Raw genomic sequence first — 18,489 nt, forward strand, 5'->3', positions numbered from 1 at the left:
CATGGGGATGCTTTGTGCCAAGTTTGGTCAAAATCCATCCAGTGGTTCTTGAGAAGAAGTTGAATATGTGAAAAGTTAACGCACGACGCATGACAACAGCCTTCCGCTCAGGCGACCTAAAAAGCTACTATATTTCCCCAATTGGGCCGTATCCCTCACATTCAAAAATGCCCCTAGAACTAAAGTTGACATAAAATTGATTCCTCTTCATCCAAGGATGCTTCACGCCAATGATTTGCTCCTTTTCCAAATTAGGGTCCTAACCCTCTCCCAAGAGGTGGCTCTTTACTCAAGCTGTGTGGTATTTAAATGGACTACATCATTTACCGAGTGTTTACAGCTGATTATAAATGCATTATCTTTTGCATTACTGGTATTCAAAGTCTTAATTAATGAGGAGACATTTTAGGATTTAAACAAATTTGACTCCTGCCACCTTGAATACGGGTCAAAGTTATTTCTTGTTGGGTTGGAAAACATGACAACTAAACATCATGATTCTATGCTCTCTGGTTTACCTTGAATGGTCATTTTCCAAAGGATTTAACAAATCTGACCCCATAACTTTGAATATAGGTCATGGTAATTTCTTCAAGCTATGTAGAGTTTCACATTTTCAAGATTTTTCATGAAAATCTTTAGTTTGAATAATGATTTTATTTTGAAAAGTCTTCAATATTATTTTAATAGCAATAGCAAAATGTTCAATCCTTGACAACTATGTGTAAATTATACCTACCCCGGTATGATACCTACACAAATTTAATTTCAAACAAACAAGAATGGTTCCTTGGAGGGGCTAAAATCAAGGTGAACATAGATTCACATTCTACTTCTTACTCCTATCAGGAAAAATAAGTGATTGATTTTTGATCAACTGCCAATGACCCTTAACACTCATATTGTCATTCAACTTCTTGAGTAGGAGACCATTTAAAATGGAAGCTTCTTGTCTTCCAATGGCTAACCTCTACTGTTGGAAATCTTATAAATTGGCTAACATCAACTGTTGGAGATCTTTGAAACGGCCAATCCCTACTTTTGGAGGTCTTTACAATGGCCAGCATCTACTGCTGGCGATCTCTGACATTACCAATTCCTACTGTTACATATCTTTGAAACGGTCAATCCCTACTGATTGAGATCTTTGAAACTGCCAATCCTTACTGTTGAAGATCGTTGAAATGGTCATCCTCTACTGTTGGAGATCTTTGAAATGGAAACTTCCTTGTCATCCAAAGGCCAACCTGTATTGCTGGAGATCTTTGAAATGGCCTACTTCTGCTGTTTGAAATCTTTCAAACTGCTAACCTCTACTAATGGGGATCTTTGAAATGGAAACTTTCTATCATCCAAAGACCAATCTCTACTGTTTGAAATATTGGAAATGGCTAATCTCTTCTATTGGGGATCTTTGGGATAGAAACTTCAAAAATCCAACTTCCCAAGTTGAAGATCTCTGAAATGTGGAGTAGCCCTTCTTGTCATAAAAAGGCCAATTTTTCAAGTTGAAGACCTTTGAAATGTAGAAAAGCCATTCCTGTCATCAACATGCCAAATTTACAAGATGAAGATCTTTGAAATGCCAAATAGCCCTACTTCAATTCACAGCCAAAACATTGGTTACGGAAGTAAATAAATAAAGTTAAGAAAATTGTGTCGATATCAGGATCAATGACTTTGATTCAATTAAAAACAATTAAGGCAAGGTGACCCCCTCTGTATTGGTGTCCAAGACTTGACATTCATGCATGATTTAAATATTCTGTAAACAAAATTATCAGGGTCTTAGGACAAAGAGTTTATTATCAATGCTAATGATTTGTAGTTTTTTATTACAAAATACAATCAAAACATTCATTTATTCATATTTTATTAGTTAAAAAAAGAGATGTTTTCACTGAAATAAAAACAATCATTGCCTTTGTCAGTGGTAGGCATGATTATTTGCCCATCCTTGAGATGTCATGTTACACTGAATCTGTTCCCTCAAGAAACCAACACCTCTCATATGGCGAACTTCCCGACATCCCAGAATAATAGCGGTAATTGTATTATATTGATCCAATATCTCATGTTGTAAGGTAAAACACTATTTCAGATCTCAAGCATGATGAAAATATATCATATTACCCCTGTAGAGAATTTGTATCTTAGTACCAAGTCTTTATTGATTCATTTGCCTTTAACAGCATATGAATTTATATTAAAATATCACACTTCATAGATCATCTGAATATGATAAAGAATTTTCAGGAAGTACATAATATTTTCAAATAAAAGGAAACTGAAATTGAAGTTGTACAACATCCATGATTTAAAATGTGTAACTAAAATTGAAATAAACATGGGAATATCAGATAACTTTTACAGGATAATAAAACATCACCTTCCCAATCACCACCATTCACTATGTAGCCTGATAAATCATGTAACACCTCTGCCATTAAATCAGTACCTGTGGTCCATATCTCTCAAAGAAATAACAATTCACTTCAGCAATGTTGACAAATTTTCAAAATGTTCCATATTCCATGACTGAATTCTGTACTTCAGCATAACATATTAATAAAAATTGATCACTGTTCCAGCTACAAAGTCTGAGGTTGTTTCCTCCTATCACTTACAAAAATATTGGAATGGGGCAGCTGCCCGCTGTCTCTTTCTTGCTTCCATTTGTGAAAAGAATTCTCTGATATCTTCTGCTTTCACAACCTAAAAAACATCATCAGAAAGTGATCATACCGACTCACCATAACATGCAACTACAATCATTACAATTTATCAACCAAAATTTTACTATGAATATTACTATTTAAACTGTGCACTGAATACCTCAATAACTTTATATACATGCAGGATATTTTGAATACCAGGGACTGAAATTTTATTGATAGAAAATTAAAATACCTTTCCATCATCAGCAAACTTTTTCAGATAAGTACTCAGCTCACTCTTCATGTCATTGAACCCTGTTTGAATTGAATAAAATCACTACATGTATAATGTGTATGTTGCTGTGGAAAACTTCTACACAAGGTTCACCTTATCTAAAGAAGGAATTCTCTAAAACTCTTCCTTTTCCTCAGTAAACTTACTTACTACTTACAGTAGACTCACTTTTTGATACACAAATGAAAATAAAACCAGAAATTTCAACAAGACGTTAAAAGTACTTTCTGTTTAATTTAACACTCCAGTGGTCAATGAACAACTGTCATCCCTAAGGATAACCTGTATCCCTGCTAGTGTCTAACAACAGCTGTCATCCCCAAGGATAACTTGGTACCCCAGTGGTGTCTAACAACAGCTGTCATCCCCAAGGATAACTTGGTACCCCAGTGGTGTCTAACAACAGCTGTCATCCCCAAGGATAACCTGTACCCCTGCTGGTGTCTAACAACAACTGTCATCCCCAAGGATAACAAGGATAACCTGTACCCCTGCTGGTGTCTAACAACAACTGTCATCCCCAAGGATAACTTGTACCCCTGCTGGTGTCTAACAACAGCTGTCATCCCCAAGGATAACTTGGTACCCCAGTGGTGTCTAACAACAGCTGTCATCCCCAAGGATAACTTGGTACCCCAGTGATGTCTAACAACAGCTGTCATCCCCAAGGATAACATGTATCCCAGCGGTGTCTAACAACAACTGTCATCCCCAAGGATAACCTGTACCCCAGCGGTGTCTAACAACAACTGTCATCCCCAAGAATAACTTGTACCCCCTGGTGTCTAACAACAACTGTCATCCCCAAGGATAACTTGTACCCCACTGGTGTCTAACAACAGCTGTCATCCCCAAGGATAACCTGTACCCCTGCTGGTGTCTAACAACAACTGTCATCCCCAAGGATAACTTGTACCCCTGCTGGTGTCTAACAACAGCTGTCATCCCCAAGGATAACTTGTAACCCTGCTGGTGTCTAAAAACAACTGTCATCCCTCAGGATAACCTGTACCCCTGCTAGTGTCTAACAACAGCTGTCATCCCCAAGGATAACCTGTACCCCTGCTAGTGTCTAACAACATCTGTCATCCCCAAGGATAACCTGTACCCCCTGGTGTCTACCAACAACTGTCATCCCCAAGGATAACCTGTACCCCTGCTAGTGTCTAACAACTGTCATCCCCAAGGATAACCTGTACCCCTGTATTGATTAGTGACAAATTTAAAAGGAACTGATAAAATTTTAAGATTTCAGTCAACAGTTGACCACTTTTATCTGTCAGTTTTCATCACACATGACATTACCTGGCAACACCTTCACCACACACTATAGTATCTGATATCTTCATTGTGCAGTGACTGCATCCGTCCATACCTCACAATGCAATGCCTGCTTCAGTCAACACATTCATTCAAAAACACCTGTTTCTGTAAGCAGGGTGACCTTTACCAAAATACCTGTATGTTTATATCTTCACCACTGAACTGTATTGTTAAACACTTTCATCACAAAACACTTGAATACATATCAACATCTTCATAACAATACCTGTGTGAGAACACACCACCTGTATCCATGCACACATTCATCATACAGCACCATTGTGAGAACACACCAGCTGTATCCATGCACACATTCATCATACAGCACCTGTGTAAGAACACACCACCTGTATCCATGCACATATTCATCATAGAACACCTGTGTAAGAATACACCACCTGTATCCATGCACACATTCATCATATAACACCTGTGTGAGAACACACCACCTGTATCCATGCACATATTCATCATATAACACCTGTGCAAGAACACACGATAATACTATTATTGTACAACGTCATCATATAACACCTTATCTGTCAATACCTGTATCTTTCAATACCTTTATCACAAAATACATGTATCTGTTCAGATCCCCATCACATATTTATATACCACATATACATCAGTTCACTGACCTTGTATAACCTCAACCTGTTGTATGCGGTCCATACTTGACAGAGCCTGCAGTCCCTTGTCATACTGGGAGGATGGTGTCTGTTTATCTTTACCTCTCTTCTCATATGCTGTTACTGTGTCTGACTCATCTATGATGAATGTTATTCCTCTGTCTTTATACATCTCCTACGTAATGAACAAATACTAGGCATCTAAAGTTCTTAGAGAGATCTTCGCGTCCACTATTGATATTTATAACCTTTATTGATTCTATAGAAGACTTCTTTCCTCTTTTCTTCTCTCCTACAAATTGTCTCTAAGAAAGATCTAACAAGAACTTTCAAAGAAGTCATGATAACAAGCTTCAACTTTCACAGTCCAAAATGTTCTCCAGTCAGTCTAAAAATTGAATGGATACAACTCGGACCAAGAGGAACATATATATTAAGTTTGAGAAATACCTTTCAAGTCCTTCTCAAGAAATAACAATAACAAACTTCAACTCTTAAAATCCAATACGGCTGGTCAAATTCAAAATTAAATGGGAACAACTAAAGAAAGAGGGGATCCTACATAAGAAGTTTGAGATATATCCCTCCAGAACTTCTCAAGAAATAGTGATTACAAACTTTTACCATCAAATCAATGATGGCTGTCACTCCATTATTTGTATAGAGACCGAGGGAAAGTCTGAAAAATATCCATCAAGCACTTTTTAAGAAACAGTCATAACAAGGATTGTTTACAGACAGACCACAGATGAAGAGTGCTTTGAACAGCCCACCATTTGATGATACAGGGCTAAATTCATTTGAATACTGACCTTACTTGGTAATACTGTTCTTTAAATTTTTCATACATTGGTTATTGTTTGTTTTTTTATAAATCTTGTCTTCTGTCTGTTTTCTGTATATGTTCAATTGTTAGTATTAATCAGCAGAGACTCCATACAGTAAAACAGCAGGGTCATGGTGCTAGTATTGCTTTGTAAATTAAAAAAATGTAGCAACAGGTTGTAGTTCCATATGGCAACCTCAAAATGTTTAGTTAATAAACTGACCATCTTGATCCTGATTTCGTTAATTATGTCAGGTTGCTTCCATTCAACTTCAAAAGAGCCTGCACAGGAATTTTCATCTAAATCTTGCCTACCTGGTTTAGTTCAAAAGTCTTTCAGCTAAACTAAATGAAAAGTATTTTAAACATTCAACTGTTTTCCCTTCATTCAACGATGCTTCAGACTTTTGGACAAAATCCTGAAACTCATACAGAAGAAGGATTTTAAAGAACGAATATACTGTTTCCCCTATTAGACCCTGCCTGACCCATCTTAGGGAGTTGAGAATCACTGTTTAAACAAAATTAATTCCCTTTCACCCAAGGATGCTTCAGACAAAATTGGAACAATCCTACAAAAGAAGAATGATTATTAAGAATTTGCTGTTTCTCCTATTGGACACTGGCCCTTCTGCCCCATTACTCCTCATTACCCAAGGATTATACAGACAAAATTGAGACAGAATCCTTGTATTCTTACAAAAGAATTTAAAAACATCTGCTATATTTTCCCTATCTGACCCCACCTCTCCCCATCAGCCTCAGGGGGTTGAGACCCACCATTATACATTATCAAATCCTTTTCACAGAAGGATGTTTCAGACCAAATTTGGACAAAATCAAATTATTCCCGAAGAAGAAGAAGGATTTTAAAGTTTATGCTAAATTTTCCATTTTGGGCCCCTGATATTACAGGCCCAAGAGAAGTCAAACCCATTGTTTATGCAAAAAAAGATTCCCATATGTAAATGAGTACCCTTCCCCCAAAGGATTATTCTGAACAAAACTGGTCAAAATCTGCTCAGTCATCCATGATCAGTAGTGATATGTAGAATGGTGAACAGATAAACAGACAGACAACCATTGCTGCGGTATGTCATCAGCGAACTTGGATCTTCAGGTTTGGTGACAAAAACAACCCATATCAGTGTTAACACCATGACCTTCTATATTTTAGAACAAATAGTGCCTGGTCATAGCATAGAAACTCTGGTGTTTGTATATACTATCTATATCTTGACAAGACATTGCCATTACCTTACAGCATGGACATACACACAGCTTATTTCTCCATCCAGCCTTCCAGAAGGTGGAGCAATCTCTGGCTATCACATCCCTACTCTGTAACTGTTTCAGAAGACAAGAAGGGGCTGCTTCTTGCTTTGGATCCCCAGACTTTTCAATCTTGGCTTTCTTCATCACCGGTTCTGTATCACAGTTATTGGCCTAAAACATTCAATACCTAACCTTTACAACGTAAAACATGAATCCTATCACAACCTCTACATTAGCCATACAACATGTGTTGCTATCTACTGTTGTCTATCTAGTGTCCCCAAGTATAGTTGTCTAACAGATATCACGATATATTGTTGTCTTTCAGATTTCACTAGAAATTGTTGTAAAATACTCACTTCTGCATCCCCTTTACATGTAGGCAGTGATGTCTCTGTGCTCTTCTTTTCCCCTCCCTTTGGACTATCATTGCTCCTCTGTTTGCCTCCCACCTCAACAACATCTGTACTATCATCTGACTCAATTTTCTTTGTTTCTTTGAAGGATAAGAATATACACAATAGATTATATACCTCAAATGGTCACCTGAGAATGGGTAGTATTTGTTCGTCAAACTTATCTTGGGTTACCGAGTCAATACTCATGATCATAACTGTATTGTGATCAAAATAAATTGCAGGAAAATAGTCTTTCAACATCATTTTCATAAATTTTCAAGTGTCCATATGTATATATATATAATTATTGGTTAAACACATTATCTTGTGACAGTTAAAAACACAAGGAATTACTCTAGTGTCAACATGTTAATCTCACAGAAATGCAGATGCTCTCTTCTCATTTCAGTGAAGATCATTCTTTTACAATACTTGAAAGTTGTTTCAGGTATTAAATTGATAAATGCAATTATTTAAACAGATCTCATATAGATGTATGGATTTTGATGAAAATTAGAACTGTCATCTAGAAGATAACTAATACCCCACTGCCAATGCAATGACTTCACATATCAATTACTGGGAACATATTGTGTCAGCATTCATTCAATCATTTGTTTAGATCCCTTCTGAATCCCAGTGAAAAGGTGATTAAAGAAATCAATATTGTATTTTTTAAATTTCTCTGGAATAGAAAAAACAGACAAAATCTAAAGAAACATGGTGGATTGAAGATGGTTAATTTGAATGCAAATACTGATGCTCTTAAACTGGGGTGGGTTAGGAGACCATATAACAAAAAAGGGAAATAAAAGGCAATGTTGAAAGACAAAATTGATATGGATGTGTTGATGAATATTGGTAGTGAATATATATCAAAATACAGTAATATATGTATTTAACAACTTTTGGAAAGACGTGTTTAAATATTTGTACATATTGAATAATTCAAAAGAAATTAAGAGATCTTGAGGAAAGATCAGTGTTAACCCAAAATATTTGGCAAAATAAAAATCAATCTGGGTATACATCAGGAATACACACTCAGATCTGATCAAGAATACAGATAGCGTTTTCTTCTATACCTCTGAAGAACTTTCAGAAAAATATCAACTTCATACAAATTTTCTTCAAGTTCATGGATTAATATCTGCAATTCACAAAAATGTCTACTTGATCCTTCACCAATTAACTTGAAACCAGTTATTTGCCCTTTCTTACTTCCAAAAATAAAGATATTTTTGCAAAAACTTCTGGATCCAAATTTTTCTTTAACATTTTTAATCAAAATAACATCATAGCTTCTGGTACAATAAAATGGCTAGAACAATTCCTGTTTGATTAAAGAGGATGGAATAAAATTGATACAGTTCTGTATAAAGTCACAAAAAATACTAAATTTCAATGGCTTCAATTTCAAATATCACACTATAAATTCTTACCACAAATTCAAAACTATTGTAATTATAGTTGTTAGTCCACTATGTTCATTTTGTAATTCATAAAGGGAAACTATAAATCACTTAATGTGGGAATGCCAGGGAGTACAAAATCTACCACAAAGTCTAGAAACTCTAAAACACTCCTAGATGATCTTTATATACCCTTTTCAATCAATAATCAATCCTTCCTATTTGGAATTAATGACAAAAGTCTTAATTTTCCTGTTGATAACATAATCATTCTTATCATTATACAATATATCTAGAGAAACAGATGTCTTAAAAGGTCCGTAAATGTCAACGTTTTACTCAACAATAAGAACGATTACTATGACTTACAGAAGTATATAACAAATAGTAAAGATTACTTTTTCGATCTAAAAATCTAGAAATGGAGTAAATGGAAAAACCTTATTCAGCTTGATATCTAAACATTTTCAACTAATTATCCTTGACATTCCTTAAGTAAAACAGCAAACAAACAAAAAAACCCATCTCACATCTCCAACCCTCTTCTTCTAATATTTCTTTTCCACAGTTAGCAAGTTAGCAATGTCTAGTATTTTTCTACTCTTTTGTCTTCACTTTCATTTCTCTACATATTATATTCTGTGATATGCAAGTATGTAAACGAAGTATATTTTTGCATAATTTATTATATTGAATGTGTTTATTGTGTGTAAGCATGTATCAGTATGAGTATTTATGTGTATGTGTCACTATTAAATGTAAGTGTTGTGTGTACATGGGATATCTCTGGACAGAGGATAAATTTGGGGGATAGCTCTAGACAGAAGATAAATGCTGAGGATATCTCTAGACAGAAGATAAATGCTGGGGATATCTCTAGACAGAAGATAAATGCTGGGGATATCTCTGGACAGAAGATAAATGCTAGGGATATCTCTAGACAGAATAAACACTAATAGGCTGGTACCTTGACTGTAGAGGTTGTACGCCCAAAGAAAGTCAAACTTCTGCATACATCCTGTGCATACCATTTCTTCAAAGTCTAATGGTATGTCTTTGTTTCCAAGATGCTGTAAGTAAAAAAAAAACTTCAATATATGTAGAAATATTCCTGTCTGAATGTTGTTTTGACTGTATAATCTAGAAACATATATCCAGTTATGAAAATGCTACAACACCAGTCAAATCAACTTATATAGAAACATGGTATCACTGAAAATACTAATCCTCACAATCAGCTGATTGTAACAGGTTTTTTTCATGATTTTTATAATTGATCATTCCAGGGGGATTGGTGTAGTGAGTGAAACATACAAAATTAAGTTGAAAAGAATTTTCAATTTATTGCAACTGTGAATTTAACTTAAATCAACATTTAAACTTGAAAAGCAATCCAAAAATAAAAGATACTTCAGCTACTTCCCCCACCTTAGTTTGAATAGTATACAACTACTGAGAAAAAATATAGTATATACCCGTCCATGGTACCAGTCTTCACATATAACACATTGTATCATCTCGTCCTCAATCTGAAAACACACAACAACCAATGAGTTTATTATAATTTAGGACTGTGTGAATAAATTACCTTTGGTTAAACATGTATTTTTATCAACAACGAAAAGTCCTGGGCCTTAACAGCCCATACATGATATATTTTTTCCACAGGACTGATTATTTATTGAAAGAAGAAGCTTTTAAGTTCTCAAAACTGTTTATATCTGTGACCTTGAAAAAGGGTCAAGATCATTCATTTGAACATTCTTGGAAGTCATTCATCAATTTATTTTAATGAGCAAATATATAGTCTGGGCCTTTGGATATACAAAAGAAGTCATTTGAATATTTCAAAACATTTGACTCCTGAGACTTTAAAAATGGGTCAAGCCAATCATCTGATCAGTCCCAAAAGCAAACAAGCACAAGGAGAGACCAAAGGGAACATATGTATGAAATTTGAGAGATATCCATTCTGTACTTCTTTAGAAATAGCAATAACAATATCTACTAGACAAAATCCAAGATGGGCACCTGTGGGCCATTTTGTTTTTCTGATCAGTCACAAACTCACACAGGCACAACTAGGGACCTAAAGGAACCTATACATGTAATTGTAGAAAGATCTACAGAGTAGATCTCAAGAAATAGTGATAACAAACTTGCAAAGTTAATCTAAGATAACCCCCTGATGACCATTTTGTTATTCTTGATCAGTTCCAAAATTAAATGGGCACAACAAGGGACAAAGAGGAACTTATATCTAAGAAAGATCCATTAAGTACTTCTCAAGAAATAGTGATAACAAACTTTCAAAGTAAAAATCCAAGATGGCTGCCTGTCAGCCAGTGTTTTTTTTCATCAGTCCCAAAATCAAACAGGCACAGATATGGACCAAGGAGAACCTACGACGGATCACAGACACAGAGCAATTTGAATAGCCCACCTTCTGATGATGGTGTGCTAAAAATGTCTCCAAGACATAAATACCACTGTCACCAAGAATTTGACCAAAATCTGTCCCAGCATGAAGGTGTTTACAAATGTCCAACCCAACCCCCATGTCCATATCCAGCTATTGCATGTAAACATATTTAATATGAGACATAATGGATGATGTGCACTTCATAAACAAAAGAATAAAGATGATGTAAGCACATGCTCATGATATTCTGTAACAAAACCTCATTCAAGGTGAAACTGATAATGAGATGTTATAGAATATCTGCCAGGACATATTTCATACTTGATGCAGACTGCACAACTCCGTCACGAGATCTGGGTGTGGTGACATCAACTATACAGTCTATATTCCTCACCTATGAATCAGGGTAGGATCATATACACTACACACTATACAGACTACACACCTCATCCTGAGTAGTGTTATACACACTATACAGACTACACACCTCATCCTGGGTAGTGTTATACACACTGTACAGACTACACATCTCATCCTGGTTAGTGTTATACACACTATACAGACTACACACCTCATCCTTGGGATCTGGGTAGTGTTATATACACTATACAGACTACACATCTCATCCTGGGGATCTGGGTAGTGTTATATACACTATGCAGACTACACACCTCATCCTGGGTAGTGTTATACACACTATACAGACTACACACCTCATCCTGGGTAGTGTTATATACACTATACAGACTACACACCTCATCCTGGGTAGTGTTATACACACTATACAGACTACACACCTCATCCTGGGGATCTGGGTAGTGTTATATACACTATACAGACTACACATCTCATCCTGGGGATCTTGTTAGTGTTGTATACACTATACAGACTACACACCTCATCCTGGGGATCTAGGTAGTGTTATATACACTAAACAGACTACACACCTCATCCTTGGGATCTGGGTAGTGTTATATACACTATACAGACTACACACCTCATCCTGGGGAGTTAGGTAGTGTTATATACACTATACAGACTACACACCTCATCCTGGGGATCTAGGTAGTGTTATATACACTATACAGACTACACACCTCATCCTGGGGATCTGGGTAGTGTTCTATACACTATACTACACAACTAATCCTGGGGATCTGGGTAGTGTTATATACACTATGCAGACTACACACCTCATCCTTGGGATCTGGATAGTGTTATATACACTATGCAGACTACACACCTCATCCTGGGGATCTGGGTAGTGTTGTATACACTATACAGACTACACATCTCATCCTGGGGAGTTAGGTAGTGTTATATACACTATACAGACTACACACCTCATCCTGGGGATCTGGGTAGTGTTCTATACACTATACTACACAACTAATCCTGGGGATCTGGGTAGTGTTATATACACTATACAGACTACACACCTCATCCTTGGGATCTGGATAGTGTTATATACACTATGCAGACTACACACCTCATCCTGGGGATCTGGGTAGTGTTGTATACACTATACAGACTACACACCTCATCCTTGGGATCTGGATAGTGTTATATACACTATACAGACTACACACCTCATCCTTGGGATCTGGATAAAGTTATATACACTATACAGACTACACACCTCATCCTGGGGATCTGGATAGTGTTATATACACTATACAGACTACACACCTCATCCTGGGGATCTAGGTAGTGTTATATACACTATACAGACTACACACCTCATCCTGGGGATCTGGGTAGTGTTTTATACACTATACAGACTACACACCTCATCCTGGGGATTTGGATAGTGTTATATACACTATACAGACTACACACCTCATCCTGGGGATCTAGGTAGTGTTATATACACTATGCAGACTACACACCTCATCCTGGGGATCTGGGTAGTGTTATACACACTATACAGACTATACACCTCATCCTTGGGATCTGGATAGTGTTATATACACTATGCAGACTACACACCTCATCCTGGGGATTTGGGTAGTGTTCTATACACTATACATACTACACACCTCATCCTGGGGATCTGGGTAGTGTTATACACACTATACAGACTACACACCTCATCCTGGGGATTTGGGTATATATACACTATACAGACTACACACCTCATCCTGGGGATCTGGGTAGTGTTCTATACACTATACATACTACACACCTCATCCTGAGGATCTGGGTAGTGTTATACACACTATACAGACTACACACCTCATCCTGGGGATTTGGGTAGTGTTATATACACTAAAAAGACTACACACCTCATCCTGGGGATCTGGGTAGTGTTCTATACACTATACATACTACACACCTCATCCTGAGGATCTGGGTAGTGTTATATACACTATACAGACCACACACCTCATCCTGGGGATCTGGGTAGTGTTATATACACTATACAGACTACACACCTCATCCTGGGGATCTAGGTAGTGTTATATACACTATGCAGACTACACACCTATATACACTATACAGACTACACTCATCCTGGGGATCTGGGTAGTGTTATACACACTATACAGACTATACACCTCATCCTTGGGATCTGGATAGTGTTATATACACTATGCAGACTACACACCTCATCCTGGGGATTTGGGTAGTGTTATATACACTATACAGACTACACACCTCATCCTGGGGATCTGGGTAGTGTTATATACACTATACATACTACACACCTCATCCTGAGGATCTGGGTAGTGTTATATACACTATACAGACTACACACCTCATCCTGGGGATTTGGGTAGTGTTCTATACATACTACACACCTCATCCTGGGGATCTGGGTAGTGTTATACACACTATACAGACTACACACCTCATCCTGGGGATTTGGGTAGTGTTATATACACTATACAGACTACACACCTCATCCTGGGGATCTGGGTAGTGTTCTATACACTATACATACTACACACCTCATCCTGAGGATCTGGGTAGTGTTATACACACTATACAGACTACACACCTCATCCTGGGGATTTGGGTAGTGTTATATACACTAAAAAGACTACACACCTCATCCTGGGGATCTGGGTAGTGTTCTATACACTATACATACTACACACCTCATCCTGAGGATCTGGGTAGTGTTATACACACTATACAGACCACACACCTCATCCTGGGGATCTGGGTAGTGTTGTGTACACTATACAGACTACACACCTCATCCTTGGGATCTGGGTAGTGTTATATACACTATACTACACAACTAATCCTGGGGATCTGGGTAGTGTTATACACACTATACAGACTATACACCTCATCCTTGGGATCTGGATAGTGTTATATACACTATGCAGACTACACACCTCATCCTGGGGATTTGGGTAGTGTTCTATACACTATACATACTACACATCTCATCCTTGGGATCTGGGTACTGTTATATACACTATACAGACTACACACCTCATCCTCAGGATCGGGGTAGGGTCGCACACACACACAATACAGCCCCTTGAAATTCTGGTTGTATTTGTTCCGAGCATTTGAGGGATCCTTTGTCTGAAATGATGCAATTGACAGAAAAAAGTAGCCACTAGTAGCAAATAAGATATTGTGATTCAGACAAATTTGGTTTAACTTTGTCAAATTTTGTCACATGATTATTAATTAAATAATCAAACAATGTTATAGAGCTTAATAGGTGATATAACATGGTGTACTGTATAAAAGAAAGGAAGTTAAATTTTAATCACAGTTTTTTATCTCACATTTAATTCCTTGAAATTGTAAGAAAGGATCAAAAACCAAACCTGCGCAGTTGGTAATTCATTGCTCATAAACCATGATTCAGAAGGTTTATTAATCATGCTTAATAGGTACAGCTTTCTGGACTTACTGGATATAACTTGCATTTGCTGCCAGGAAACTTGTCATTACCACAATCACATCTAAAATTTCTGAAAATAAAACAGATTAACTAACAATAATAATATAATCTCAAATTTTCTTCTGTTTGTACAGTACCTGAGTTACACACATTAAAAACATTTTCATGTTAAAAGTTCAGTAACATTAATCGTAATTACATTGTACTGGTATTGGTGTGGAAACTTCACTTATTCTGGTATTAGTGAGACAAGGGTAGAAATTTGAGCTAATGTGTATATCGGCCACATGCATCCACCTTGATCACATATGCACTAAAATGATTCAAAACAAAGATAGGTTCTTTTTAAGATTTTACTAATATCAATTTCTCATATCTTCAGCCAAGCTAATATCATGCACAATTTCCTTTTTCAAATATTCATTTACAAATTTCACAGTATTATTTAAGATGTCTCGGTTGTCCTGTATCTAAACCAACAGCTACTTGCCCAGAGAATTAAATCTTTGGGAATTATACCATAGTTGTATCAACTCATCCTCTGTTCTTCAACCTTTTGTATCAATGTATTCCAGAACTTTTAACCATGACTGTTTCCATTGTTCTTTTTCAAAATTTTAATGTAAATGATATGCAACTTCAAATCAATATTGCCCCTTACTCGCCATGTTTGTTGTAGAATTTCAAGTCCTTGGATGAATGAGTTGCTTACTAAGTACACAGACAACAAATAAACAGTACTATCATACAAGTTGTACGTCACCTTTTGGTGTAGAGTTCACAAAGATCATGGCCTTCATGGCACTCATAACTGCAGGCCAAACATATCCCAGCTTGTCCATTACATGTCAAACAGGAATAAAGGGCCTGTCTAGGAATGTATCCCTGCAATATAAAAACATTCTGTCACTATCTTTCCCTATCAAAATTTCACTTCCTCTGCCCTGAGCCAATTTACTTTCGAAAAATGCATCAGAACCATTTTCCATTTCCTTCCTGTAGGACACCCACTTACTTCCAAATAAGCACTGTGGTATGTTCAATATCATGAACCTTCCAGAGGAATCAGGGAGTTTCAGGAGTGTTGATACACTAATTTTTTTCAATCTTTTTTCACACATAAGATGAAAAGAAAGTGAACATTTAATTTGTGACTTCAGTGTCACAAGGATAACACTGCTGGCAATATGTGATGCAAGTTTGCAGGCTGTTCCAAATTTGGATTGTTCTGAAGAAGAACGACTACTGGAGTGTTAGTGTGTAGAGGTGTGTGGTATCTGGAATCTGTAATGTCAGATATGCAGTAAAATCAGGAGATCACCATCATACACAACTGAACTATCTATTTTTTTTTTTATTTTTTTATAGCAAATAGACAGACAGAAGCATGTTCCCATCTGTGTTCAAGTGAAGGATAGCTGCAGGTTTCAAGTATGTCTGTGACACAGCTGATGTAACTGTTGTGAACAACAATCTGCCAGGTCTTGTACCATTTGTTTTTTTTTTTTTTTTTTTGGCCTGCCATGGATCCTAACATAAACTAGATTATTATAAGTGTGGATGGACATATTTTTTGTAGCCAAACTCTTCTGTCTGTATATTGGATGTCTTATTTAAAGTTATTCCATACTCATTTTGCCCAAGAACTTGTAACTGTTGACTGGAAGGTCTGGAACAACTTGCCATTTAATAACTTGGGGAGTTATGACACATTTAATTGGATGATCAATGAGAGGATGCATCATAACTCCAATCCAATCTTTCCTGAAGATGAAAAAAAAACTTAGGCTCCAGCACATTTCCTTACAAATGTCACAATAATTTTCCTTTAAAATTAAACAAGAAACTGTGTATCACAGTCATCAAATCATTTTAGTTAAATTAAAAGGCTACTTTGTAAGTAAACAAGAAATTCGAAAACATTTCTATATACAAGGCCCATAGAGCTAGCTTGTATGAAAATCGACACCTATACATGTTCCATTTACATTTGGAGATCAAATAAGTAATAGATCCTTGAGTAAAAATAACAAATACTATGTCTCTGTTTCTGAACTTATTTCTTTTCTCTTCACTTCTATCAATCCCTAACATCAAATAATCCCTCAGTTATAAAGATGTCCGTACAGTAATGACGTATTTCAAGTTTCAATGTTGCTAGCAGTAGCCACAAATAATGTCCTTTTTCAACGTTGCTAGCAGTAGCCATGAATATGTCTACTTTCGAAATGTGTCGTATAATGTTAAGATGATTTTAAAGCACGGAATAAGAGATTCTAACAGCGGAAATCGCTGTGGTCAACAATGATTATCAGAAATGCAAGTGAAAAATATCCTTGTCCCAAGAAAATCTGCTGATTCATGAAATACACAAAAGTTACTGTCATGACGCGTACCGATGGATATGTACAATTATGAATGTCACTATCTCCCAGGACGGCGGTGGCGTCTGCTTCCAGTTCCTCCTCCTCTCTCAGCACATCTACCATCGAAACACAGCTGGTTTCACAGTCATTACTCGTAGATGGCGCCAAACTTTCAGAAGCCATGTTTACGTTCGTTCCGGAAGTGAGATCGCACAGCTTTCCAATAATTGGCTGAAGCGATTAGAATTACAAAATGAAACAAATTACGACGAACATGTGGCCATAACTGATAATGAAATAAAGATACATAAACAAATGAATATATAATTTATATGCAGTTCATTATTTATCTACCGTGTGTTTTTGATGAGTATTTATTTAACCATTTTCATTACAGCCGGACAATTCTGTTCGCTCGACGTTTAGTTAATACTCGAATAAGTAATGTTAGGGTGGGCACCTGATTGTTTAATGCAGATCAAAAAGCAAAATAAGATCGCTAGTTCCTTCCTAATATGACTTGGAGTTTGAACATGGTTTTAATTTCACTTTCATATATATTGATCACGTCTTGTCTTTAAATAACAAAAAAGTTGATTAACTACGTCGATCGCATATACCTACCAGAACTGGAAGTTTACATGTCGCAGATGATTCGATAGTCAAGGGTCTTAAGTGTTCGTGCGAGAAGTCGTAAACTAAGAGGGACAAACTGGTACTGAACACAGGATTTCAAGAGATGCAGATTGATAAAAATATGGAGAAATTTTACGGTCGTCATAGTAACTTCATCTCATTGAGAAATATTTTCTTCTTTGTGCAATATGAAGCTCGACGTGTTTGATGCACTTTAGTTTACCCGTTGATTCCGTTGGTGTATACCTTTTTGTCATTTGAAAACGTGATATTATTTACTTGGATTGACAAATGTTTACATGGCGAGTGTCGTCGTTGAAGCAGGAAACGCTTACTCTTCAGGAACAACTGGTCTTATTTTCTTTGTACCTTTTAA

The 18,489-nt window shown here is 36.6% G+C and overlaps 1 protein-coding gene across 1 annotated transcript; it reads right to left on the reverse strand.

Moving 5' to 3' along the window:
* Positions 1-1,856: 1,856 nt before the first annotated feature.
* LOC132561772 (putative E3 ubiquitin-protein ligase UBR7) lies at positions 1,857-17,661 on the reverse strand. The gene is made up of 11 exons (XM_060226471.1): positions 17,508-17,661; positions 15,875-15,996; positions 15,121-15,181; positions 14,688-14,783; positions 10,294-10,347; positions 9,786-9,888; positions 7,368-7,504; positions 6,991-7,179; positions 4,917-5,082; positions 2,911-2,972; positions 1,857-2,715 (listed from the first exon to the last, which is right to left on the reverse strand). The coding sequence occupies exons 1-11, from the start codon at positions 17,658-17,660 to the stop codon at positions 2,620-2,622; spliced, it is 1,239 nt and encodes a 412-aa protein (XP_060082454.1). The 5' UTR covers position 17,661; the 3' UTR covers positions 1,857-2,619.
* Between the last annotated feature and the right edge of the window lie 828 nt (positions 17,662-18,489).

This window comes from Ylistrum balloti, unplaced genomic scaffold, assembly GCF_031769215.1.
Source record: "Ylistrum balloti isolate Yb309-2 unplaced genomic scaffold, AGI_CSIRO_Ybal_v1 Utg371276, whole genome shotgun sequence".
NCBI classification, from domain to species: Eukaryota; Metazoa; Mollusca; class Bivalvia; order Pectinida; family Pectinidae; genus Ylistrum; species Ylistrum balloti.